This window comes from Amphibalanus amphitrite, unplaced genomic scaffold (genome assembly GCF_019059575.1).
Source record: "Amphibalanus amphitrite isolate SeventyFive unplaced genomic scaffold, NRLGWU_Aamphi_draft 000474F_arrow, whole genome shotgun sequence".
Taxonomy (NCBI): Eukaryota; Metazoa; Arthropoda; class Thecostraca; order Balanomorpha; family Balanidae; genus Amphibalanus; species Amphibalanus amphitrite.
Genome location: NW_024881968.1, coordinates 96,191 through 123,225, shown reverse-complemented (window position 1 = coordinate 123,225; position 27,035 = coordinate 96,191). Strand labels below are relative to the sequence as shown.

The 27,035-nt window shown below is 51.8% G+C and overlaps 2 protein-coding genes across 2 annotated transcripts; one reads left to right on the top strand and one right to left on the bottom strand.

The window, feature by feature from the left end:
* Positions 1 to 273: 273 nt before the first annotated feature.
* Positions 274 to 19,367, top strand: LOC122392207 (serine/arginine repetitive matrix protein 2-like). The gene is made up of 12 exons (XM_043386819.1): positions 274 to 2,895; positions 8,399 to 8,619; positions 8,955 to 9,060; positions 9,558 to 9,731; positions 13,042 to 13,074; positions 14,197 to 14,377; positions 14,682 to 14,863; positions 15,287 to 15,448; positions 15,860 to 16,015; positions 16,738 to 16,942; positions 17,313 to 17,452; positions 18,578 to 19,367. Exons 1-12 carry the CDS (start codon positions 523 to 525, stop codon positions 18,818 to 18,820), a joined length of 4,176 nt encoding a protein of 1,391 aa, XP_043242754.1. The 5' UTR covers positions 274 to 522; the 3' UTR covers positions 18,821 to 19,367.
* Positions 19,368 to 19,494: 127 nt separating this feature from the next.
* LOC122392209 (peptidyl-prolyl cis-trans isomerase FKBP12-like) lies at positions 19,495 to 26,885 on the bottom strand. The gene is made up of 3 exons (XM_043386821.1): positions 26,758 to 26,885; positions 20,710 to 20,850; positions 19,495 to 20,208 (listed from the first exon to the last, which is right to left on the bottom strand). The coding sequence occupies exons 2-3, from the start codon at positions 20,844 to 20,846 to the stop codon at positions 19,989 to 19,991; spliced, it is 357 nt and encodes a 118-aa protein (XP_043242756.1). The 5' UTR covers positions 20,847 to 20,850; positions 26,758 to 26,885; the 3' UTR covers positions 19,495 to 19,988.
* Positions 26,886 to 27,035: the final 150 nt, after the last annotated feature.

Genomic DNA, 27,035 nt, shown 5'->3' with positions numbered 1-27,035 from the left:
CTAAAAGGGACAATACCAATATTTTTGGCGAATCTCTTCTGATAGAGAGCGGTCCCATCTCATTTTTGACGCCCGATGAAATCGGTACCGTCTCATTTTCGAACTGCTCGCACACCTCCCTCCCTCAGCTGGGAGGCACTGAACCGAATCGGGTCGGTCCGCCGCCGGTGGCCGGCGCCGCTCTCTGTACAGCACGGACACACTGGCCGGGCGTCGCACACCGTTAGAGGAGATTGGGGGCGACAGTTGGTGCTCTTACAGTGGGCGGCAGTCGGTCAGCGGCAGCGCTCGGCGCCGGTGTGGCCCGGCCCCGGACGGCGGCCGAAGTGGAGGAGTGGAGAGGGGTGCACTGTGGGACGTGGAGTGGTGCTCTGTGCAGGGACAGTAGCGCTGCGGTGCTGTCGGTGTGTGTTTCTGGGACAGTGATAGACTAGCTGTGCAGTGATTGACTGTTTGGGACTGAGGGTGTTTGAGGCCTGTGAGAGAAGGACTTGCAGCTTGTGAGCACAACAAATCTCTGCAATGCCGGACCTCAGCTCCCTGCAGACCGAGAACGCGGATCCACCGCCGCCTCGGCCTCCGTCCTCCGAGTCAGCAACACCGTCCATCCCCGTCCCCACCGGCGGCGGTCACAAGTTCTCCTACACCAAGAACTGGGGAGAGGTGAGCGACACGCTGAGGAAGAAGCTCAGCAAGCGACTCTCGGTGCTGAAGGAGAGCGACGACAACTCCGGGGACGAGGACCGCGCCTATCGCTCCGACCGCAGCCACGTGGAGGGCTCGCGCAGTCCGCCCGACAGTCTGCTCTCGGGACACGGCGGATCCCCGCACGAACGCTCCCCAGACGCCCTGCTGGGAGCCGATGGCCTCTCGTCGGTCCGACACTCGCGCGCCGCCATCTGGCAGAAGATATCCTCCGCCTCCGCGGCGCAGGGACCTCCACCGAGCAGGTTCAACCGCGTGGGCACCACCTTCCAGGGTCTCTACGTGGCTCCGACGGGGCCGCACGCCAGCCGAACGAGAGGTGACGATGACGGCACGCGCAGTCCGAGGACGGGGTCGGGTACCCCGGATAGGGAGTACCGCTCCCTGGCGGCCTTTATCACGCGGTCGGCCACTCCGGAGCGACTGCGGGCCCGGGCCAACACCCCTGGAGGGGGAGGGGTGAGCAGGTCCAACACCCCTGGAGGGGGAGGGGTGAGCAGGTCCAACACCCCCGCAGCCGGCAGGTCCAGCCGCGCTGAGACTCCTGAGAGACGCGCCAGTACTGAGACGAGTCCCAGGGCAGGATCCAGAGGACGCCAGAGTCGCATGTCTGTACGGAGGCAACGAGACGAAGGTGAGCCCACCCGTAGCTCAGCCCCATCAAGGAATGGCTCACATGGCCCCAACGGAGATGGGAAATCTCTTGAAAACAAACGGGCCTTTGGTGACGACGAACTGCACAGTAAATCAATTGAAGAAGAGGATATTGTGCGTAACCAAAAACATTCCAAACATACTAATGGTAACGACTTTACAGAACCCGAAACAGTTCCGGAAAGTCTTGAAGATGATGATGACGATAACTGTTTGGCGTGCAAAAGCGAATCCCAGAAGCAGGACCCTGATTCGGCTGCATCAGAGATGAACTCACCTCGATCCATGCGTTCCGGCAAGTCTAACCAGCTCAGTACTGATGGCGGCCTCAGAGAGTCACCTGATGATTACCGCAGTAGCCACAGCAGTTCTGTTAGTCACAGAGAGTCGTCTAAGACAAATATTGAGGAAAGTGAAGATGACAGGTCCACAAGTCGAACATCCAGAACCGTCACACACTTCGTCGAGGTAACGAGCATGGAAGATGGCAACAAGAGAATCACATATGTCGAAAACGGTATAACCGTGGAACCGGTGGTTGTGAGCAAGACCAAAGGGTCTTATAACAAGAAAACGAGAACGAAAACACCAGCTCCAAAAGCTATCCAGGAAGATGGTAGCAAAAGAGAAAAGAGGCATATAGACTCTGAGAGCTTGCACTCAGCTCAGTCATCGAGGAGCTCCAAGTCAAAACAAAACCAGCTACTTTCTTCCCCTGAACCGTCTAATGTTTCTCATGGATCTAGCCCTAACTCGTACCCTGAAGTCAGTGAACTCCCAGACTCCCCTTCAAGCTCCGAGGCAGATGCCAAAAGTTCAGCAAATAAAGAATGGCCACTGGAACCGGGACCTCACACGGGTGCCATCCCGAAGAGGCGAGATCGGTTTGGAACGCGGGTGGTGAAGTTCCCCAAGGACCGTCCCCGAGAGCTGTCTGGTGAGTCTCCGCCGACTGAGACTCAAGAGGACCATGCAAGTCAACCCAGGGATATCCATGGCCACAGAAATTCCTCCAGTGTCCAAAATGGTTCAGTCAAAGGTTCTGGAATTGAGTCAGCCGGAAAGAAAGAAGAGGTCAGTCCAGCCAGAGGTCCGGAATCCGCTCAGTCGTGGACGGCAGAAGCAGAGATACAGCGAGGCAGTGTGGCCAAGCGCCAGGCGCTCTACGAGTCAATCAGCGAGGTGAATGCAGCGCGGAGGAACCTCCCTGAAACGAAGCCCGAGCTGCCGCCGACGCCTCCCGCGCGGCCCGCAGTGATGCACCCCGCTCCAGCTGCCGCCCCTGCACCTGACGCCACACAAGCTGCCGTCTCTGCCCCCGCCTCTGCTGACACGAGCAACGTGACCTCAGCGGAGTCTGCCCCGGCCGGGTCAGTGACCTCCGAGGAGACGGCCAATGGGACGGCGTCCTCGGTGGCAGGCAGCGACACCAACGGTAGCGAGAGGAACTACCGCCTGCGCAGGTCGGCGCTGGAGGCGCTGCCGGTGCGGGTGCCCTCCGTCAGGGAGCTGGTCAGCTCGCGTTTTGTGGAACCGGTGAGTGCTAAATAGGGGGCTTGAGATAAACTGTGGAAAGGGCTGACGAGTCTACCTCCAGCTGATGTGAAACCGTTTCTTCGGTAGGCCTCCCCTTGTAAATTACCAACCAGCATCCTCGGTGAAAGTCCCTTTCTGACATTGCGTTGACAATTACGAGGCCACTGGGTCATTACAGCCAGGGATGCGGAGCCGTGGAAATTTCAGACGGCTCCGGCTCCGGCTCCGGCTCCGGAGAAAAAAATCGGCTCCGGCTCCGGCTCCGGCTCCGGGTGAAATGTTATGGCGGCTCCGACTCCGGCTCCGGCTCCGAGTAAAATGGTCCGGCTCCGGCGGCTCCGGCTCCGGCGGCTCCGGCTCCGACTCAGTACATCCCCTATGCAATCAATTAAATACGGGTGGAAGAAAAATTGGATTGGTTATACGCGTTACTCTTTGCCATGACCGGCTCATGACCGCGTCCCCGCGTAAACGCACCTCGGAGAGAACTGGCAGAACAAGGACTAGGAAGCGATGGCATTGGAAACGCAGTCGCCGCGAATCGGAGTTCACTGAACCATCGTAAGCTGACACCCGTCTCGGCAGAGACGGTGCTGGGAGTCGCAGTCCACTGCACTGGCTTGAAAACAATGGCCGTCACCTGATGACCGGTCCTCATGTTCTGGGGATGCAGTAGACGTGGGTGGGGGGGGGGGGAGGAGCAGACAGGAAGTTGATTGCGTACTGTGGGATACTGGGGATATTCGGCTTTTTTCATTCACTTGATGGCCCATGACGTAAGAACATACCATATGTTTCACTGCCTTGTACTGTCAAACCGAACTAGGTCAATTATTTTTTTCCTCTTCAAAAAATAAAAAGGAGCCGGAGTCGCCCCCTTTTTTGGCGGCTCCGGCTCCGGCTCCGGCTCCGGTCTATATTGTTTCACGGCTCCGGCTCCGGCTCCGGCTCCGGGCAAAATATGCCGGCTCCGGCGGCTCCGGCTCCGACTCCGGCTCCGGCTCCGCATCCCTGATTACAGCGATAATTTTTATGACCACTTAAGGGCATCATATAGCGCTTCATTTCGGCCACTTCTTCCTGTTATGACTGGGGAGTCTGGAGACCTCATTATTACACTTGAACCTAAGCATTTTCGGTATGCGTTTACCCCCAGGTTGTGCGGAACCACTTTTGCTTATCTTATCCCGATGCATCCCCCGTTCCTTCGCCTTCAGTTGTTCATTTCCTCACATCATTCGCTTCATCGCTGGATGAGTTGTTTATCGCCATTGCGTGCATTTCGCTGGGCGGTAATGGTCCATTATCAAGGCACGTGGAGCGGAACATGATTTGTTCAGATCGCACCAAACGACAACAGCTGGTTGACGAAACCGTTACGCCGGGTTCCGGGCGGCACCACCCCGCCGCCAAACGGGCTGCGTAGTCGGGCATTCTGTGGTATCGGCAACCGTTAGCCGTTCTGTGGGACCGATCAGAAGTGGCTTGGTTCGTCTGTTGACGGACTAGTGACGGAGTGTAGGGGTTGCCAGACTGCATTCTTCTCTTCCTCTCCTCGTCTTCACTCCAGTGTCCGCGATGGACGCATACTGACCTCGCTGTTGACGTGCCCTAGGATCCTGCGAAGCAATGCGTCTGCTCTGTTTCCCGTCCTCACCCATTCCCTTCTTCCTGTCTTCATCCTTGCATCCGTTCCATTACGTCCTTCAATCCCTCCGGCCTCCCGCTCCCTCCCCTCTGCATTCCCCTCCCTCCTCCCCACCACTCCCCTTCACCACACGGTCCGGCACCCCGTCCCTCCCCCTCCCGGTCAATGGGGACACAATAGCCCATTATCCGGGCGGGTAGCGCCGATCGCCGTCCCTACCGCTGGCGACGGGCACTGCCTTTCTTGGAGCGGCCACACCGCCGTGCCGCCGATGGAGGGTCGGCCGTCCGCTGTTTGGACTGGGTGGTATGACGTCACGGATGACGTCACCGGCCCGCCGCCGAGCCGGTCCGCCGTTGGAGCCGCTCCAGTCGGCTCGCCTGCCCGTCCGGTCACTACGTACTGATACTTGCGCAAGCACAATGAAATGGATAATACTTGTCTCTGGCGGTGCAGGCGGGCTTTTGGCTTATTAAAAGTGTCCGCTGTGGCATGCAACACATTGTGATGTTTATCTATAGGCGGAATTTATAGCAAGAAGTGTCTTGTCAATCGTTTTAAGCATTTGATGCCTGACTCATCCACAGCATGTGGGTTCGAAACCCGGAACGGAACCTGGAATTTTTTGCCCGTTGGGCTACTCCCAGCGTTCAATGCTTTTCAGAGCTACCTACCCACAAGCAAATGATATTATCTCTCAAAATAGAAATGCTAATGCCTTAAGCTTAAAAAACGGCGGCCAACTTCAGGCTCATAGGCGCGGGAGCCGGGGGGGGGGGGCAGTGGGGGCAGCTTGCCCCCCCCCCAACTCTGGGGCCGTGGGGGCGGTGCCCCCACAGCTTTGAGACGGAATACCACACTTTTTTTGCAAATGTTTTCTTTTTTTGTTGAAAAATCCGAGGGGTGAAAAATAAGTGGCCTAAAACCGGTGAGAAACCTAGATTTGGGGGTACCCTAGGTTAATCTCTATTATGGTGTGCCCCCCCCCCCCCAGTCGGAAAGTAGTTCCCACGCCCCTGTTCAGGCTTTTCGGACGAATCTCCCGCATAGGGAAAGTATGCGTCGCGAATGCATGCTATCGTAGTTCGAACTACAGACGCCAGTGTGAATTGTCCAGCATCAGACAACCGAGCCGTGCATGGCCCGTCTCTGCGGGCAATTCCGTTTAGTCTCAGGCTGCTCTACACACATGTAAACCGTCGTTTGCCGATAAATCGAAACTCTCCAATTTGCCGAAACTCTCCGGTCTGCCGACTGCCTCTCTAGGCCGGCGCTCAGCTCATTCCGACCGTGTAACCGCCACCTGAAGGCCGGCGTTCAGCTCAGTCCGACCGTGTAACCACTATCCACCCCCGTCCGAAGTGTCCGCTATACGGTGACGGTTTGACGGCGGCGGCGGCGGCGGCGGCGTGGCGCGCTCACCCGTAAAATCGGTCACTGTGCCTGCCCGGTACGGCGGTCAGCCGCACTGGGATCGGGAACACGCCTAGATCGGTCTGCGACGATTGGAGGTGTGCGTTCAGACCCAGATCCATGTCTGAAAGTGCACTGATCCGGAAAGAATCGCCGAGAGTTGGGAAAGGAGGGGTCGCAGGAGCTAGATTTGATCAGATCTGGTGATCGTTCGGTTTACTGGGTCAGCAGTGAAAACTGAAACCAAGTCTGATGAGAGGCGTGTCAAATTGTGTCCATAAATAGTGGTTAAAGTAAGTTTTCTCTTGATCTACCTATTCCCACTTCGTAGATTCCCAACGTGATCAAAGGAGGTTACTCTGGTATCTAAAGACGGACTTTGGCAGGGCAGTGTGTCGGACTCGGTCTGTGTCCGACGTCACCGATATGTATCCAGGAGTCCGTGTCACGTGTGTCCGACATGTGTCCGTGTCCGCCATGTGTCCGTGTCCGCCACGTGTCCGTGTGTCCGCCATGTGTCCGTGTCCGCCACGCGTCCGTGTGTCCGGACTCAGCGGAGCGACCTTGACGGTACATACCACTGGATGGAGCCGCGACGGACGGCCCGATAGTTCCGCTCAGATAGGGTGTGGATAACGTCATACATTCCACCCTGACAGACGGTGGTATTAGGAGGGGGGGGGGGGGACAGGGGGCCACTCATGTGAAAACAGTTCTCCATAGCTCGTAACTTCAACCACGTGGCCCGTGTCCGGTGCCCGTCCCCACCAGCTTTGAGGATTATCTTACCATTCAGTCTCTTGGGTTCCCGTCCCCTCAGCCACGTGGGCTCCGCTTCGCAAACCAGATGTTCCCCATCCCTCCAGCCACATGGGTGGCTTATCCTTCATTCAAGTAGCCGATGTCCAAACTTGAGCCTAGCAGTCACATCACACATGATAACTGCTGCTAATTTCTCTTGAACGTTTACTCCCACTCTAAAAATGGTCAATCAGAGCTCTAATTATAGCCGGGTAATCCATTAGGAGTTATGGAGCTTAACTCTGAAGACGGCCGCGGATGGCTGTTTCGTTCTGGATTTACATTTGCTCGGTGATCCGTGCAGCAGAAACGGCGCTGTAACCAGCCGGCCGTGCAATAAATTTACTCAAATAGAGCCAGAGCCGGTGTAATAAGCCAGGTGTGCAAGCAAGTGTGCACACGTGTGCACACAGTGAAAATATGTTTGGATTGCTGCATACAGGTACGATTTGAATCCGTTAAGGTTAAGTCTGAGCCGACCTGAGGTCCGGCACCTACATATATGATTAACTCGACAAGCTGCTTAACTGCCGCTCAGCCCGACCTGTTGGCCCCGGATGTTCCACCGACCGACCTGACCCGACCTGACCTGACCTGACCTGACCTGACCCGACCTGACCTGACCTGACCCAGCGCGCGGTCCGGACTCCGGCACGCGCCGTCCAGTGCGACTGAGGCACCATATGGCCGTACTAACGGTTCAACAGCGGACCGCCCACCACACTACACCCGGTCCACCCGGCTCAGTACGGGAGGGACGATACCGTACCGTGTGACACCTACCGCACGGCGTCACACAAACTCCGCGTCACGGCTCTGCAGCAGCTGACTGGCCGTTATGGTACCGTGGCGGGACGTTACAGGGCCGTGACGTGCGAATAGTGACGGCGTTTGACGCAGTGTCGGCAGTTGGTTCTGAATAGGTAACGGGTGGGAACAAAGTGCTGGATGAGCGAGCGCAGCGCTGTGCTGAATTGATGACGGCCTAAACAGCTAGTAGGAAATTTACGAGACTGACTCTGGTTTAGATGTGAGTGTGACCCACTAAGCTCCTGGCTCCACACACAGACAGACATACAGACAGCAGTCAGCAGCGTTCCGTACCGCGGTGGCTATGCTTATTGCTTATCACTGGCGGCAGTCGGCACTTTCACCCGGTAATGTACCGGTTAAATCCGGATGCATGCACTCCGGTCAGGTCAGCTGCCGGTCAGTCTGCGGAGCCTCTGGAGTGACGGATGACCTAGTGGCTTAAACGGATGGTCAGACATTTATGTATGCATGTATGTATGTATTAAATCCGTAGGCACTACGGCTCCTTTGCACCGCAGCAGCCAGGGTTTATGACCGACGGAACCTGCCCTGAAATGGAAGTTATCAAGATCAGTCTTTTGCTTAAAACGATCTGAAAAGAAAGTTATTCTTAGAACTTTCGCTAATTAATGACCATGGAGATCCCGCAGACACAATCGATGATGATACTCGGGCTTCGTCATGGAGCGCTCGGATGTTTTACGCTCGTTATATCCGGAAAAAAACTGTGTCATGATGACGAGTGTGCTTGCAGTCCCGTGAGTTAATCCCCCATAGTTCCCAGCTATTATGTAGCTTCTGGTGACAACTTTGCATCTCTTCTTGCAGCCCGTCAGTGACCTTGAGCATGGCAACGCAGAGGAGGAGCCTGACGCGTGGATCGCCGAGCCATTGGACGAGGAGCGCCAGGGGGCGGAGTCAGACGGCGACTCGTCCAATCACAGCCAGGACTCGGCCAATCACAGCCAGGGCTCTGGGTCAGCGGTCGACGATGGCAAACACTCACTGCTGCAGTTCGCGATGACGAACTTCAGAGGTGCCGAAGAGAGGTAAGTTCAGCTCTCAAAGATCCAGACTAGATCGGCAAGCTGTTGGGAGCCGTTTTAGAAATGCAGCGTCGCGATAACACTATTATCGTTGATAGTGTCGCCGAGCCTCCGCACCACAGTAATAAGAGCTCAACAAAGCTGATTAACTTACGGGAGAACCGTACTACACCTGCTTCTCGGATAGTTTTGTTGTTTAAAAAATAATATATGAATTTATGCAACAAAACATCTATAATTGAACACATGACATACCAATCGACGACCTCATGTATGATCTGCAGTTTCAAAATAGGACGTTTTCCAGCGTGACATGTTGCAATGTCTCCTGATGTCAGGTACAATCTTGTCAAGGACGAGGACGGAGCGCACTCAAAGATGCTGGAAACCAAAAACAAGAAGAACAAGAAGAAAGGCAAGGAGGACTGGACATGGCGGGAACAGGTAATTAATTAGACCGTACTGCTGCACTGTGCTACCTGTTGGTCAAATTAAAATTGATCGGTTGATGTGAGAGTAAATAGTCGATCAGAGCTCATTGAGCGCTTGTCATTAATCACCCCTTGTCTTCAAAAGTTTTGCTAGGTGACCCGTTTGTCTTCAAGGAATCTTCTCTCAATGGCCATGTCCTGAAACCTCAGCGCTCATAATCTCTTGTTAAAGTATCGCCTCTACTGCAGTCCAGTCCCTAAGTCTCCTTTGAAATCAACAGCTCCTTGCGGGCTCCCATGTCCAGACATCATGTGACCTCGTTGAGTCGTGACCTCCTCCGTCAGGTATAGCTGGTAAGTGGACCGACTGTCCCTGTGACCTCACGTGACCTCATGTGACCTCACGTGACCTCCTCCGTCAGCTGGAGCTGGTCAAGTGGACCGTCCGTCCGTTATGACCTCACGTGACCTCATGTGACCTCATGTGACCTCATGTGACCCTCCCGTCAGGTGGAGCTAGTCAAGTGGACCGACCGTCCGCTCCGCGTCTCGCTGCTGAAGCTGAGTCCTCCGGAGCTGACGCGACTGGCCGTGGAGAGTTTCTCGGCCATCCAGCGGTACATGGGCGACCAGACTCTGCCCCGAGAGGTCACAGATGTGGACTGCGTCTACACGGTTCTCATGGTGAGAAAATGGAGGGAGAGGGAGAGGGAGAGGGAGAGGGAGAGGGAGGGAGAGAGAGAGAGAGAGAGAGAGAGAGAGAGAGAGAGAGGGGGGGGGGGGAGAGCGACGGGCAGGGAGCATCTCGTAGGTCCCCAGTCCCAAGACACAACACCGAGGGATACCGTTTTTATTTATTTATTTATTTACGACTTCCGCAGACACTCCACAGTGCAGACGTGGCTATTCTGTGTCAGTTGTTACAAAGTTAAAACATGGGTAGGAAACTTGTCAAAAAATCACAGATAGTATCACAGTCATACCTGCACGCTCACATGTACACATAAAAGCTATGACAGAACAAGTGCCTTAGCAGCGCGCTTGAAGCCCCGCGAGTCTAGCTCCATGGCCCCCACCGGCAACCGGTTCAGCAGCGACACTGCTCGGTAACCAAACGAGCGTTGGCCGGCCACTGTGCGCGTGGCAGGGGGTCGTAGGCGTGAATCCGATCGTGTCACACGCTCACAGGTTCGTGCTTCAGAAAAGGTCGTGAACAGAGAGGCGAGCTCGGCAGGCTCACCACTGGCACGCACATTGTAGGCTGTTGTCAAAGTCCTCAGCTCAAACATCTGTCGCGGCGAGAGCAGCCGCAGGTCATTACGGGCGCGAGAAATGTGGTCATACTTTCTCAAACCGGTGACGACACGAGTCGCGAAGTTAAGAACTTTTAAAAGTCTCGTATCGTTCGCGGCCGACCCGTTGCCGTACACAGCCACGCAGTACCTGAGGCGCGAGATGATCAGCCCCTGAACAACAGCTAGAAGTGCCGGCTGCGGGAGGAAATGCCTCAGGTGACGGAGACCGATAAGGAGGCCAGTGCACCTGCGAATGATGTCACTCACATGTGCATCCCAGGTGAGGTGCCGGTCAAAAATCCCACCCAGGTTCCTCACTGTGTGACTCTCCCGAACGGTCTCCCCACCGATCCGTACGCTGACAGGGGCGAGGTTGCGGGTGTTTTGCTTGGTTCCAAGGAGAAGGAGTTCGGTTTTGGAGGTGTTGAGCTTAACCCTCGCCCGCACATGGGGGGGGGGGGGGTGGTTGCCACCCCCCCAGGCAGTCTTTCTGCTCTGCACTCAACATTTTTAGAGCTAGAAGGCTGATTTTTCGTATAGCTGCTCGTCTATCTTTTCTTGATGTCCACTGAAAATTTCAAGTTTCTGTGATTTTTGGTTTCGGAGATATGACCTTGTTTTTCAGGTCATGTCATGACCCAAATGGCCAATTCTCAACATCTTGCGTTTGCCATGGGCCTTGTGAGCTTTTGACACCCTGATTTCGGCCTTTTTTGCCAGTCTTACCTCCCACCTATCATGGAACATGTTGTTCGACGATGTACAGGGGTCAAGGTCAGGGTCAAGGTCAACCTAGGTCATCTAAGATAATTGCGTTTTAGGGAAGCTGAATTTACTTTTTGTGAAGTTTTTTGACTGCATTTTTGGTAAAAGCTTCTCAGAACATGATTTCATGTGATATGGACCCAAAAACAATCGGTGCACACATCAGTATACACACAGACACACACAGACATACAAACACATATAATTGACCTTGACCTAACTTGACCTGAAATGACCTCAGCAGCAAAATTCTGGTCGGATAGTGCGACAAAGAGGTTCTAGCTGGCTTGGCACCAGAAAACAGCATCGTCATCGGTATTTGATAAGCAGCGCACTTGATATCCAACGGTGACCCAAAACAGCAACATTTTTTAGTTTGACCTGACCTGGAAGGTCAATGACTGACCTGAGAAGGTAAAACTGGGTATCATTGGATTTGTCTCTTCCCAAAGAATCTTTTTGGTCTTTACTGCTAAGCTCTATCTCCAACAGGAACGGAAATGGCGCGGGGGGGTGGCAACCACCCCCCCCCCCATGTGCGTTCTAGGATGGGAAAATGGCATGTGCGGGCGAGGGTTAAGGCCGTGTGCATGGAACCACGATGAAAGGGAGGCCAGGGTGTTTTCCATGCGCTGGATGAGGAGTGGGATGTTTTGTTTCAAGTCGGACATAAGGATTTGGGTATCGTCAGCGTACTGGATCACATGGGCGTCCGGCGCGTGCAGGCTGAGGTCGTTGGCGAATATTGTGAACAACAGAGGACCAAGGACAGAGCCCTGGAAAACTCCCATGGTGTTAGGAAGAGGTTTAGAAGCCACTCTGCTGCCGGAGGAAGTACAAATGGAGACTGACTGAGTATGACCGGAAAGGTATGCGGAGAACCAAGAAGGATCGATGTTGTAGAGCTGGAGCTTGGTTAGGAGTTGGGAATGAGGAATCATGTCAAAACATTTACTGAGGTCCAAAAGGCACAAAAGGGAGACGTGACCTCGGTCCATGTTTGAAAAGATGCGGTTTGTGACGGACAGCAGAGCGGTTTCTGTGGAATGTTGAGGACGGAAGCCATGTTGGGATGAGGATAGGAGATGATTGTGAGACATGTAAGTAAACAGCTGACGCTGCACCACACGCTCCACAATCTTGGCCATGGTGGGGACTAAGGAAATGGGGCGGTAGTTGGAAATAATAGAGGGATCGCCGGATTTGAAAATAGGATAGGTACACCAGAGAGTGTTTCCAGGTCTCGGGAAAATCACATGAGGTAAGACAGGTATTGATGATGTGGAGTAGGAGATGTTTCGAACCGTGAGATGTTTCGGCGGCTTCCTACACGTCTACCAGCACAGCCCGACCCTATCACGTTTCCTTGGGAAAACATGTGACGTCACATGTTTATCTGATGACGTCACCGGCCCGCCGCCGGGCCGGTCGGCCGCTGGAACCTGTCCTGTCGGTCCGCCTGCCCGCCCGGTTTCATATGTACTGATACTTGCGCAAGCACTCCGATAAGGAAACTATACACTGTGGCGCGGCAGGCGGGCTTTTTGAATGGTTCACAGTGTCCGCCAAGCTACCATGCGTGTGGGAATGTATAGATTTTGGCTGCAATTACACCAAACAGCGTAATATTTGTGATTTTGAGCGTAAGGGCGAGACTCTTCCACGCGCCGCCGGTTCGAACCGCGGTGCGCCCGGCCAGTTTTTGTACTGGAATTTTCGTGAAACGTTTCATATCGAGATTCTCACTTCTCATACCTATAACGGTTAGTGACGCATTCCAGGGACCAGAAGGTATCGCTGACCAGTGACTTCTGTCCTCCATATCTCAGGGCTGTGAAGAGGCGTAGGTAACCACTGCTCCCCCCGTGTCCCCCAGGCCTGTCACCGGTAAATACCGCGTGACGAGGTGTAACCACTGCTCCCCTTGCCCCCAGGCCTGTCACCGGTACCCCGCCCTCCGTGACGAGGTGTAACCACTGCTCCCCGTGTTCCCAGGGTTGTCACCGGTACCCCGCCCTCCGTGACGAGCACGAGGTCTAACCACTACATAGGTACTCCCGTGCCCCCCAGGCCTGTCACCGGTACCCCGCCCTCCATGACGAGGTGCAAACTGCAACCACTGCTCCCCGTGTTCACCAGGCCTGTCACGTGTCCTGCAGGCCATATCATGTTTCCTTGGGAAAACATGTGACGTCACATGTTTATCTGATGACGTCACCGGTCCGCCGCCGGGCCGGTCGGCCGCCGGAGCGTACCCTGCCGGTCCGCCTGCCCGCCCGGTTTCATATGTACTGATACTTGCGCAAGCACTCCGATAAGGAAACTATACACTGTGGCGCGGCAGGCGGGCTTTTTGAATCGTTCGAAGTGTCCGCCAAGCTACCATGCGTGTGGGGATGCAAATATTTTGGCTGCATTTTCACCAAACAGCGTAATATTTGTGATTTTGAGCGTAAGGGCGAGACTCATCCTCGCGGCGCCGGTTCGAACCGCGGTGCGCCCGGCCAGTTTTTGTGCTGGTATTTTCGTGAAACGTTTTATGTCGAGGTTCTCACGCCTATAATATTGAAAATAGCCGCTTCCCCACCAGAAGTGACCGTCGATGTAACGGTTAGTGACGTATTCCAGGTTCCAGTATCGCTGACCGGTGACCAATGTCCCCTCATCTCCTCCAGGGCTGTGACGACGTCTAACCACTACTCCCGTGTCCCCCAGCTCCCCGGTTACCCGCCCTCCGTGACGAGGTCTAACCACTACTCCCGTGCCCCCAGGCCTTTCACCGGTACCCCGTGACGAGGTCTAACCACTACTCCCGTGCCCCCAGGCCTTTCACCGGTACCCCGTGACGAGGTCTAACCACTACTCCCTTGCCCCCAGGCCTTTCACCGGTACCCCGTGACGAGGTCTAACCACTACTCCCCGTGTCCTCCAGGCCTTTCACCGGTACCCCGTGCTGAGGTGTAACCAATGCTCCCCCCCCCCCGTGTCCCCAGGCCTGTCACCGGTACCCTGCCCTCCGTGACGAGGTCTAACCACCACTCCCCGTGTCCCCCAGGCCTGTCACCGGTACCCCCGCCCTCCGTGACGAGGTGTACTGTCAGCTGATGCGTCAGACCACCAGTAACCGGTCCTCGCAGGCCGACTCGTGCGCGCGCGGCTGGCGCCTTCTCAGCCTGGTGGCTGCCTTCTTCCCCTGCTCGGAGAGCCTGCGGCCCTACCTGCAGAAGTACCTGGAGACAACCGCGCAGGATCCGCGCCGGGCGCACCGAGGTACGGAGACGGAGGACATACCAGAGAAGCGATATAAGGAATAAGTTTGTGACACTGACGTAAGAGAACCCGGTTCGTGTTGGGATGAAGGCAGAAGTAGGTATTACTTGCTAAGGTCTAGAAGCTAAGACATTTATCCGGGTGGCCGCTGTTTCGTCTTGGATATCGGTGATATTTTTGTCGATGTCTTCATGACTCAGAAGCCCGATCCGCCTTCTGTGACCTGATTTCATTGCTGCACTGTCTCTGCAGTCGCGCATGTTGTTTTACGATCTGACCTGACCGGAGGCCCTTTTCGCCGCAGGTACTGCCGCCGTGAGTCTGCAGAACCTCCGCCAAACGCTGCGGCTCGGAGGTCGGAGGAACGTTCCCTCAGAGGAAGAAATTGCCGCGGTGACGGCCGGGTGTACCGCGCGCCGACAGCGGTACCTGCTGCCCGGCGGTACACAGCGCATAGTCAACACGAGGTGTACCACTGTGGTACAGGTGAGTCCCCGAGCGGTATACAGTCAGCACCAGCCACAGGGGTACCGCCGTGGTACAGGTTAGTACGGTACCCCGACCGGTATATGTACAGTCAGCACCAGGGGTACCACCGCGGTACATGTATAGGTACAGGAAAGGGAGAAGCCGAGGGATGATGTCCAGAATCAGAGGATCCTATGCCGTCCCGTTGTGTCCAGGGATATCCACAGCGTCCCACAAGATGTCAGCCTCTTGTATCCTGTGTCGTGGTACCTATATTAGTTGCACATGATTTGCTCAGTCAAAATCGAACGTTCAATGTTCAATATCGAACAGCAGCAGAATGCTCTGTATCGTATATTAACCTCTCCAAGCCGTCCTGAGACACGTATCGTGCCACTACTCACGCAGTATTTCGTTCATCATGTCACCGCCTCTCCCCAGAACGTGCTGGTTGAACTCTGCCGCGAGTTGGGAGTTACCACGGAGGACGAGTTGGAGGAGTTCAGCCTCTACTGCGTGGTCGAGGGGGACGCCTTCACTCTGCCCCTCGCCCGGCACGAGTACGTTCTGGATGTGACCACAGAGCTGGAGAGGAACGAACAGGTACGGAGGGTTGGAGGGGGCTGAGGGGTACAACACGGTAGATAGGGCGGGAAGGGAAATGAAGATGAACGAAGGAATAAACTTGAAATAGATGGGGAACGATGACAGTCCGATGAGATAGAGGCAGATCTTGGAGTAAAAAGCAAACAGGACGAGCAGTTCCAATAGTAAATTCTGGAAACGGGAAACGGTGCGTTCAACTCTGTTTTACGAGGAGCATCATTCCCTCAGTAACATGTGTTTCACGTGGTTTCCAATTCAGCAATTGCTTCGTTTGACCGCAAGTCATGTTTTCTATCGTCTCTCGTGTCTGCAGTCACCCAATCTCAGCCCTCCTCACCCAGCCCTGCTCCGTCCCCTCGGCTCGGCGGTCGCCGTCTCACCCGGTCTGTGCTCTCTGTCTCTCGGCAGATGTTCCACCTGGTGCTGTGTCGGACCGTGTGGTCCCTCCCGCTGCGACTGGACTCTGCTCCGTACCTGGACGTGCTGTTCAGTCAGGTCACGCCCGACTACCTGGAGGGACTGCTGCTGGTGCTACCCGCCGAGACACTGCCCCAGAGCGTGGTGGTAAGGGTCGTGGGGAAACTGAACAGTAAACAGACAAACAGACACTGCCCCAGAGCGTCGTGGTAAGGGTCGTGGAGAAACTGAACTATACAGACACTGCCCCCACTGCCCCAGAGCGTCGCGGTAAGGGTCGTGGGGAAACTTAACCAGAGACACTGCCCCAGAGCGTCGTGGTAAGGGTCGCGGAGAAACTGAACTATACAGACACTGCCCCAGAGCGTCGTGGTAAGGGTCGTGGGGAAACTGAACCAGAGACACTGCCCCGGAGCGTCGTGGTAAGGGTCGTGGGGAAACTTAACTACAGACACAGCCCCAGAGCGTCGTGGTAAGGGTCGCGGAGAGTTTAGCCCAGAGACACTGCCCCAGAGCGTCGTGGTAAAGGTCGCGGGTTAACTAAGCCAGACACCCTGTTAAGAAAGTCATGAGGACAGCAACAGTCTGATGTCCAAGAGCGTGGTAGTGGTTATTAGGGTGGTAGATAGAGTAGAGAGAATGAACCAGGGAGCGTCATTAAACGATGAACGTATGCTGTTGACGCCGATGCTCAGCTCTGCACTTTGATATTATGTCTCAGGAATGAAAGTTAGTTTCATCTCGGAGAGCCGTGATGTTGCAACTGCAGCCTGTGAGGGGTCAATAGTAATTCAGTAGCATGCTGTGTGTAATGATCGCTATTCTCGGTCTCCACCCCGCCACCTGACGGCGCCTCCGTGTACCCTTAGTTCGACATTGCCCGCGTGGCGGCGCTGCTGCACCGGTCGGCCGGGCTCCGCTCGATGCCGACCATCAAGGAGACGAAACATCTGCTGCCCAAGGCTGCGCTGCTGGTGCGCGACATCAAGCCGCCCCAGTGGGTGAACATGGTACAGGACAGCTGGTCCGAGGTGCAGGACAAGACGCCCGCAGAGGCGCGACGGGCAGTACTCGGTTAGTGATGGAGGGAGATGGGTTAAAGGGCCTGGGATGAGGTATCATGGACTGGAGCGGAGTGACGACAGAGGCGAAGTGATCTGAGAAACGTATTTCATAGGGGGTTGGATGAGTAATAGCTGCATTAATGGTTGGATCTATCATGACAGTTTTTCTGAGGTCATCTCGCTATACTACATCCATTGTTCTGGTTTTCTCAGGAGGTCGTTGTATACTCGTATTGAATGTGCCCCTCCACAGAGCCAGAATATCCTCCGCCCGGCATATTCCAGTCATCGTGATCTCCCATTTATGACGACTGATGATGCCGTGCCTTTTCCACCACTGTCAATCTCTGATAATACACGAACACACGTCCTGTCCACAGAGACTCTGCGCGGCTGGCCGCTGTTCGGCTCGGCGTTTTTCGTGGTAGGAGCCGCTCCGGAGAGTCGCGGAGAGGCGGCCACGGACCGACTGCTGGCCGTCAACAGTGGCGGGCTGCTCCTACTAGATGCAGTCACACACGTGAGTCAGAGTCAGAGTCAGAGTCACCAACAGCGGCGGACTGCACCTACTCGATACCGTCACACACGTGAGTCGGAGTCAGAGTCAGAGTCACCAACAGTGGCGGACTGCACCTACTCGATACCGTCACACACGTGAGTCGGAGTCACCAACAGTGGCGGACTGCACCTACTAGATACCGTCACACACGTGAGTCGGAGTCACCAACAGTGGCGAGCTGCACCTACTAGATACCGTCACACACGTGAGTCGGAGTCACCAACAGTGGCGGACTGCACCTACTAGATACCGTCACACACGTGAGTCGGAGTCACCAACAGTGGCGGACTGCACCTACTAGATACCGTCACACACGTGAGTCGGAGTCACCAACAGTGGCGGACTGCACCTACTAGATACCGTCACACACGTGAGTCGGAGTCACCAACAGTGGCGGACTGCACCTACTAGATACCGTCACACACGTGAGTCGGAGTCACCAACAGTGGCGGACTGCACCTACTAGATACCGTCACACACGTGAGTCGGAGTCACCAACAGTGGCGGACTGCACCTACTAGATACCGTCACACACGTGAGTCAGAGTCACTAACAGCGGCGGACTGCACCTACTAGATACCGTCACACACGTGAGTCAGAGTCAGAGTCAGAGTCACCAACAGCGGCGGACTGCACCTACTAGATACCGTGACACACGCGAGTCAGTCACAGCGTCACAATCACACACGGACACACCGTTCACAACTGTCACACAAGTGAGTCACAACAGTCACACACAGACACATTGTTTACAACTGTCACACACAACTGTTATACACGTGAGTCACAATATAGTACATATGTGAGCTGCACGACATATATCGTTACAAAATGTAAGTGTTAGTCACGCCCGCTGTCACAGACGTGATTGGTGGATAATGCTAGGCACCAGTTGTTGCGGTGACCAATGTGCTTACGAAAAGTGCACTCATGCTCACCACGAATTTTTATAAGATCACATGGCAGCTTTGTGTCTGAATATAGATAGGTGGTTCAAGAGTAAAATTCGGCACACGATAGGAGTGTCGTCAGTAGGTAACATGATCGGACGATTCAGGACGCTCACGCGGGTCTGTTTGTCTACAGGAGACTCAGAGCCAATACCCGTTCAGCGAGGTGCTCTCCACGCGCCGCGTCCGCTCCGATGCCGGTGACCTCTATATCGACGTCAAGGTCGGCACGGCCAAACAGACTAAGGTCATCCGGATGCAGACCGAGAACGCGGCAGAGATCGCGCGCCTGATTCGCCAGTATAGCGCCGCGCAGCAGCGCTCCGGACCAATGGCAGAGCGCGCCCCTGAGCCGCGCGAGCGACAGGTGTCCCGGTAGCCAATCAGAGGCGGCACGTGCAGGGCTCAACCAATCACATCCGAGATGTGTTGTGATTAACCAATGACAGGCGAGACGTGCTGGAGTCAGTGAATTAAATGCAGAACGTGCTGCGAGCACCTAACCACAGGTCAAGTTAATGAGTTTTGGTCAATAAATAGCAAAACTCCACTGCTAGGTAAGCGGTGGTTTGCCGCTAGGATCGGGCCGAGCCAGTCAGTCTTGCGTGAGTAATGAAAACAGTTAGGGACCAAGTACTATACCCTGGAGAACACCAGCCTTTACGCGAGTTTCGTATGTCTGACTGAACCGACGCCAAGTCACTTTATGTGGTATCCTTTTGTTTATCCTGTTTACCCTTTAACTTTGCTCAGCCAACGTCGGGAAGACGAAGGCGAGCTGTTGCAGTCCTGTATGATTAGTGTTTTATACGAACGTTTAGCGCTGTCGTGCGCCTTTACCGTGGTGAATGAGGAACTGTGTGGAGACCAATGTTTATGCTGCTGTGGCCTGTGATGTTATCCCCAATATATGTAGATGTACTGCAGTATCAGTTTTGGGCAGACAGTCGACTCTTGCTTCCAGGAGCTAGTGATACAGGAATTGTGACAATTTAGTTGTTTGGAAACTGGATACCAGGGACTCGGCCCTTGCCGTGCGAGAAAATGACGATAAACGACACTGTTCCGTTTTATTTTGTCGGAGCAAGGACAGTTTCATGGAAACCACCAAACGACTTTGAAGCGTTTCAAAATCACTTACATGCACTTTTAATACGCCATCGAACACAAAATATGAAGTATTTCGAGAAAAAAAAAATACAAAACATGGTAGAGGAATGCGACTTCATCGGCGATCAACGTTAAGCGCTTTTTAAAAAGGTACAAATTGAATAAATTGGAGTAGCAACAAAGAACATATCTAGTGTGCAAGGTAGAAATACTCGGTGACACCCAACCACCCATCGAGAGCGGGTAGCATTCTAGGATGAAGCGATTGTAAGATCCACTTCACATGTCAGAACTCCCAGAGATCTTCAGTGTGTACCTACAATCCCGATCACGCACATAAAGCAGAGAAAATGCCGGATATTCAATGAAAAAGCGGTGAATGTTTGGTTTGACAGACGTTTACGTTGCGCTGGCCAGCGTTGGTCACCCAGCCTTTTCTAGTTGCCGATTTTGAGGATCTCGATCTCGAAGTTGAGCGTGGCGTTGGGCGGGATGCCCCAGGCGGGAAAGCCGCCGGCTCCGTACCCTTTGTGAGGCGCGATGATGAGTCGCGCCTTCTCCCCCAACGACATGGTCATGCAGCCCTCGTCCCAGCCGGCGATCACCTTCTGCAGCCCCACCTGGAACGAGAACGGCTTCTGGCCCGGGTCCGTGGTGCTGCCGGGGAGAGAGAGAGAGAGACAGGTCAGAGACGGCGGTATTGGGGGAGGGAGGGAGGGAGGGAGGGGGAGGGGAGAGAGAGAGAGAGAGAGAGAGAGAGAGAGAGAGAGAGAGAGAGAGAGAGAGAGAGAGAGAGAGAGAGAGAGAGAGAGAGAGAGAGAGAGAGAGAGAGAGAGAGAGAGAGAGAGAGAGAGAGCATCAGGCTAGCACCACATCATTCAATGCACTACATCATTCAATGCACCATAAAATACACAGGCTAAAGGGAAAGAAACTTGGCCCAGCTGCCAAAGTTTTAACAGTTTTGGATATTAGATAGTAGACCTACCGTCCCCACTAGAAAAATGAATGGTGTTGTCCATACATATTACATAGGTTAACATTTCAAGCTCACTGTGTAGTGGTAGGTACTTCAGTTAATGTAAGCTGATGCCTGGCCTACCACCCCACTACAGCACCACTTAGCGACTAGTGTCACTAGTTCAGCCACATGCTCACCTCCAGAACTTTTTGGGCGGGTCTCCGTGCAGCATGCCGGTGCACTGGACAGTGATGGTGTCACCTCGGTTGGGCCTCTGACCGGTGCCCTGCTGCAGAACCACCTTCTGTAGGCCCTCGGAAATCTGGGTGGCCATGGCTCTGAAATGCAGGTGAATGGAAACAGTATGAAAAAACAGGTACTGGACCAACAGCATATAACAAACTGAAAATAAGAAACCTATGGAAAAAGTTTGACTTTATCTCATGATTCACAACAGAAAATTAACTTGGTATGATTCACTCGAGGTTAATTTAGGTTGAAATGGTGATACTCATTAGTCAGGACTCCAGGAGTCAGGATGGGGGAGTGGCTGAGTAGTAGGGTTGTTCAAAAAAAACCGAATTTTGGAAAAGTATATGGGCTCATGGCTCATGTGGTGCGGTATTCTTTTCTGAGACCAATGATGCCCTTTTTACTGAAAAGTATTAACTGTTAGGGGCTCCTCAAACGGCTTAAAGAGGACCATGTTACGCCCGCCGACCGGCCGGTGTCAATAAGGGCGAGAGTTCGACGCCGCACGGCGGCGGCAGCGCCTTATCGGCACCGCGCGCCTTATCGGCACCGCGCGCCTTATCGGCACCGCGCGCCACGACATCTGCCGGGCGGCCGGCTGGGCGGTGGGAAGTTATAAGTGCGTGGTTTTATTGCACACGGTCGGGGTGAGCTATCCCATGTTTTCGAGGCGGAAAGTTTCAGTGCAGCATCGGTGCGTCTGCCACGGTGGTCTGTGTCGATGGTATAGAAAATAACTCAAGCAGAGCTCAGAAAAGAATGAATGATTCCGGGTAGTTGCCTCGAAATAATCCGTTTCAAGAATACAGCTGCCTTCTTAACGTACCGTACAGTGTCCTGAAATTGATTTTTCGGAGAGTGTGATGGAAGCCGCAAGGACGTCACTATTTGAAAAGGACGTCGATATCTGTGCGGAGCCTAAGCCACTGAAGATCCCTTAAATCTCTTAAAATTAGCGATTTTCACTAGCAATTTTGACTAATAGCACCTCAAGGCACCTCAAATGATCATATATAGACACAAAGTAATGCCAATTTACCCCTAGTACAATACAAAATTCAATCATCCACCACAAACATCAAAACAACACTTTGAAGATGCTTAGTTCTTGTCCATGATCGTACACAACAGTCAACAACAAATATGCTTCAACAAAAATCAGCCCAAGAGTCAGCGGCTATCACTAAATATTGACGTCATAAGAGGGATATTATATCGAGCAAGAGGAGTGACGTAAAAAACAGAAGTCAAAACAAAGAGTTGGTAAACAGTTAGAAAAATTAGTTTTCATAGCTTCCTGTTATGAAATTCAATTAAGAATACTCCAAGGTAGACGCTGAATTTTTCTTGGCTGGAAAAAATATGAAATCATTGTGCACTTTTCAGTTTTGTACCGACGTCGATTAAATGGGAATGACAAGGCCAATCGACGTCCCCAACATTGCGTGTATTTTTAAGCCAATGACGACATACTTTAACTAAAACTGTTGAAATTCGGTAACTTTATGTTAATTCAAACAAATAAACACAAACTTTTTCCCCAACCACTATCAACATATATGCAAAATTAACTACTTTTGAAGGGCATGCTCAAGGGGCAGCGCTACCCCGTTACTGTGACTGAGGGGGGAGGAAAATAATTACCAGAAAATAATTACCCCGTTACTGTGACTAATTATTTTCTGAGGGGGAAAAATAATTAAATATGTTACAGTAATTTGATACAAAAGATATGTTGTGTGCTTATAGATAAATGTCGAAGTAATATATTCGCACTATTAATTTTTATCTATACGCTGTACAGTTACTAAAACTGAAAAGTGGAAAACGACGTCCTCAGATCCCTCTATTCCGACATCTTTTCTCCTTCATATGGCAGCTATTACCGTCACATGGTAAAGGAAAAAAAACTATTCATATCTGACGCACAGAAAACGAAAATAAAACCGCTTTGTTTACTGTTGCGGCAGTTGGCCAGTGGTGTAGGAAAGGGGAGTTGAGTATAAGAGTGGGTTTGTGAGGCCTTAGGATGTATTTATTTTCATTTTGCATAGCCATGTTTTTAGGCTACATAGGTGATATTTCTTTTTATTAGTTTGCTTTTGGTGTTCGATAACCCTGCCGACTTTTATCTGTCAGGGACGTCGTTTGGCTTTCCGGGACGTCACAAAGAGAATCTGTTCGGGTGTGGGTTTCCACCCAAATTCACGAAAATCAGGACACTGGTACCGTATCACTTGTTAATTCTTCAAAAAGCAAACTCTGAGCAATAACACACCTCTTTGCATTGCTGTTGACAATTTACGTTAGTTTTTGACGGTGGCTCGCACCCCCAATATGCTGCCGCGCAACTTTATTCCAACGGCGAAACGGCAACTTCGCGAGAATCGAAAGTTCACGATATACGTACAGCAGGGGCTGGCAAGTGGCAATGCAGTATGCACAAGGACAGAATATGGAGGAGACCCGACAGTCATCGGCCCAAGTTTGGGGGTGGCTTTGACGAGCATATGCGTCACCAATGTCATTATTCAGATACGTTGATGTCAGATGCTGGGGCAACAGAATCGACGCCAGGTGTAACTTAGATTAGCGGGTCGAAAGAAAACATAACATGTCTGGGAATGACGGAGTGGCCACCCTGACAGTGTGACGAAGTGAGACATGAGTAGAGACATTAGCCGGAGTACCTACTCATATAAATCAAGCGCCGTTTATCCAATCCTTCGAGCATAAGCGACGCCGGCAGTCCGGCCAGGGCGGCCGTGCCCACCGATGCCGATCAAGACCCGAATCCAGACCCGGCATAGAACACAGCTCTGCCCTGACGTGACACATTACCCCGGTGTGTCACTCATGACGGATAGACCAATGCAGGAGCCTTGCCAGCCAGCTCCTGTTGTACCTACTTCGTTAAATTTTCGATTCTCGCTAAGTTGCCGTTTCGTCGTTGGAATAGAGTTACGCGGCAGCATATTGGGGCTGCGAGCCACCGTCCAAAAGCAACTTAAATTGTCAACAGCAATGCAAAGAAGTCTGTTATTGCTCAGAGCTTGCTTTTTGAAGAATTAACAAGTGATACAGTACGTTAAGAAGGCAGCTGTATTCTTGAAACGGATTATTTCGAGGCAACTACCCGGAATCATTCATTCTTTTCTGAGCTCTGCTTGAGTTATTTTCTATACCATCGACACAGACCACCGTGGCAGACGCACCGATGCCGCACTGAAACTTTCCGCCCCGAAAAAATGGGATAGCTCACCCCGATCGTGTGCAATAAGACCACGCACTTATAACTTCCCACCGCCCAGCCGGCCGCCCGGCAGATGTCGTGGCGCGCGGTGCCGATAAGGCGCTGCCGCCGCCGTGCGGCGTCGAATTCTCGCCCTTATTGACACCGGCCGGTCGGCGGGCGTAACATGGTCCTCTTTAAGCCGTTTGAGCAGCGCCTAGCAGTAATACTTTTCGGAAAAAAGGGTATCATTGGACTCAGAAAAGAATACCGCACCACATGAGCCATGAGCCCATATACTTTTCCAAAATTCGGTTTTTTTGAACAACCCTACTGAGTAGCCATGATGCAGCTGAAAAAGTAGGAATATGGTGAAACATTAAGTTTTATAGAACTTCTCAAAGCAAAGGTAACAACGTCAGCACATAATTAGCAGGTCTCAAAAGCATTTTTATCTTATTTCCTGTTAAGCTTAACTGAAAGAAACTAATAACGGAAGAATCACATCCCAGATCATACAGCATTCCTCATGATTGTCAATTAGGAAACCATCATTCAATTACACAAACTGAAACAACTCAAATAAAAAATGTCAGAAAATCGACATTCTCTCATGCCGCTACCTGGTACCTAATTCAGTCGGGGAAACTATGGTAAAATCTGCTATTTTTAGCAGTCTGCTATTTTTAGCAGAAATCTGCTAAAAATGGGTACGCATGTGACATCATCGTACCCAAATATAGCAGATTTGGGTACGGCCCCATACAAAAGCAGATCTGCACCCTAATTGAAGCAAATCAGAGGACATTCTCAGCACTATTCTAATCATGAATCTGCCAGGCATTTGATGCGCATTTGCTTCAATTAGGGTGCAGATCTGCTTTTGTCGGGGGCCGTACCAAAATCTGCTATATGGGGCGTTCCACGACAAATCGACAAATAAAAAATTAAATTTGCACCCTCATATTTTATTCTTCGTTGAAAACTGGTGTAAGGGGTTGTGATGGGCGGGGAAGCCAGCTGTGGCAAGGATTTTTTTCTTCGAACAACGGTTTCCGAGATATAGCCTCGAGCAATTCCTGGAGTTCGCGCTGCAGCCCTATGTTTGGCGGCCTATAACTCAGAAACTATTGTTTTTTACGATAAAAAACTTTATATGGTTCAACACACAATCAACCAACAAACATTTTGGCTATCTCGGATTTTCAATTTTTGAAAATTTTGATCACGTGACCTTTTGTCCTATTTTTCGAAGAGTGACCTTGATATTTTCCCCACTGAAAGTTGCAATTTTGTCTGATGACGATTAAAGCCTTATCAATTGTCATTCATATGCGATAATAAAAAAAGTGGTTATCGCCCTGTGTTGACCTCAGGTCAGGTCATTTTTATGACCTGTCCATTATTACGAGCGGGAGCGACAGCGAGATCTCGAGAATAAAGCAAGATAGCGACAAGCGGTAAACGGTAAAGGGTACACACGGATAAGGTCTATAATTTTTACTGTGGTCATTTTCAGGTCAGGTCAAAGATGACGTCACAGAAGCTAAAAGGAAGTCAAAATAGCGGCACTATACATATATATGAAGTTTTTCTCGAATAACTTTCAAGGTATCCCACCTAGGAACAAACTAATAGCACCATCGTGATCCTCTCGTCGATCCGCATCGAAACATATGTATGTTGACCTCGAAAGGTCGAAAGGTCAAAAGTTGACCTTAGATCACGTGACCTAGGGTCAACTTTTGACCTTTCAACCTTTCGAGGTCAAAATACATATGTTTCGATGCGGATCGACGAGAGGATCACGATGGTGCTATTAGTTTGTTCCTAGGTGGGATACCTTGAAAGTTATTCGAGAAAAACTTCATATATATGTATAGTGCCGCTATTTTGACTTCCTTTTAGCTCCTGTGACGTCATCTTTGACCTGACCTGAAAATGACCTCAGTAAAAATTATAGACCTTATCCGTGTGTACCCTTTACCGTTTACTGCTTGTCGCTATCTTGCTTTATTCTCGAGATCTCGCTGTCGCTCCCGCTCGTAATAATGGACAGGTCATAAAAATGACCTGACCTGAGGTCAATGCAGGGCGATAACCACTATTTTTATTATCGCATATGAATGACAATTGATAAGGCTTTAATCGTCATCAGACAAAATTGCAACTTTCAGTGGGGAAAATATCAAGGTCACTCTTCGAAAAATAGAACAAAAGGTCACGTGATCAAAATTTTCAAAAATTGAAAATCCGAGATAGCCAAAATGTTTGTTGGTTGATTGTGAGTTGAACCATGTCAAGTTTTCATCGTAAAAAACCAATAGTTTCTGAGTTATAGGCCGCCAAACATAGGGCTGCAGCGCAAACTCCAGGAATTGCCCGAGGCTATATCTCGGAAACCGTTGTTCGAAGAAAAAAATCCTTGCCACAGCTGGCTTCCCCGCCCATCACAACCCGTTAGACCAATTTTAAGCAAAAAATAAAATATGAGGGTGCAGGGCACTTGTCGATTTGTCGTGGAACGCCCCATATTTGGGTACGATGACGTCACATGTGTACCCATTTTTAGCAGATTTCTGCTAAAAATAGCAGACTGCTAAAAATAGCAGACTGCTAAAAATAGCAGATTTTACCATAGTTTCCCCGACTGAATTATCGCTTTGGAGTTTGGTTTGACCAGTTATTTCATCTGAAGCTTAGAATCACAATAAACGATACAATGAAGAAACACAAAATAAGAATAACAGCCTTATCTTACCTTTTAACAGAAGGGAAGGCAGATATTAGCTTCAAAATTTTTGATTTTTAATTTAACCGGCCCCAAAAGGAATGAATACGCACGCAGCGACAGGTTGAGGTGGCGCTAGAAATGCCTACTGAGACGATAAACGACGCAAAAGATCTTCAATTTAATTGCTACCAAATTACTACCAAATTACAAAAGAAAACTTCAGTTTATGAAGGAAAAACTTTACACCGAAATAAAACGTGAATAAAACCAATAAAACAACATGAGAATGAATAAGAAAGTGGAAA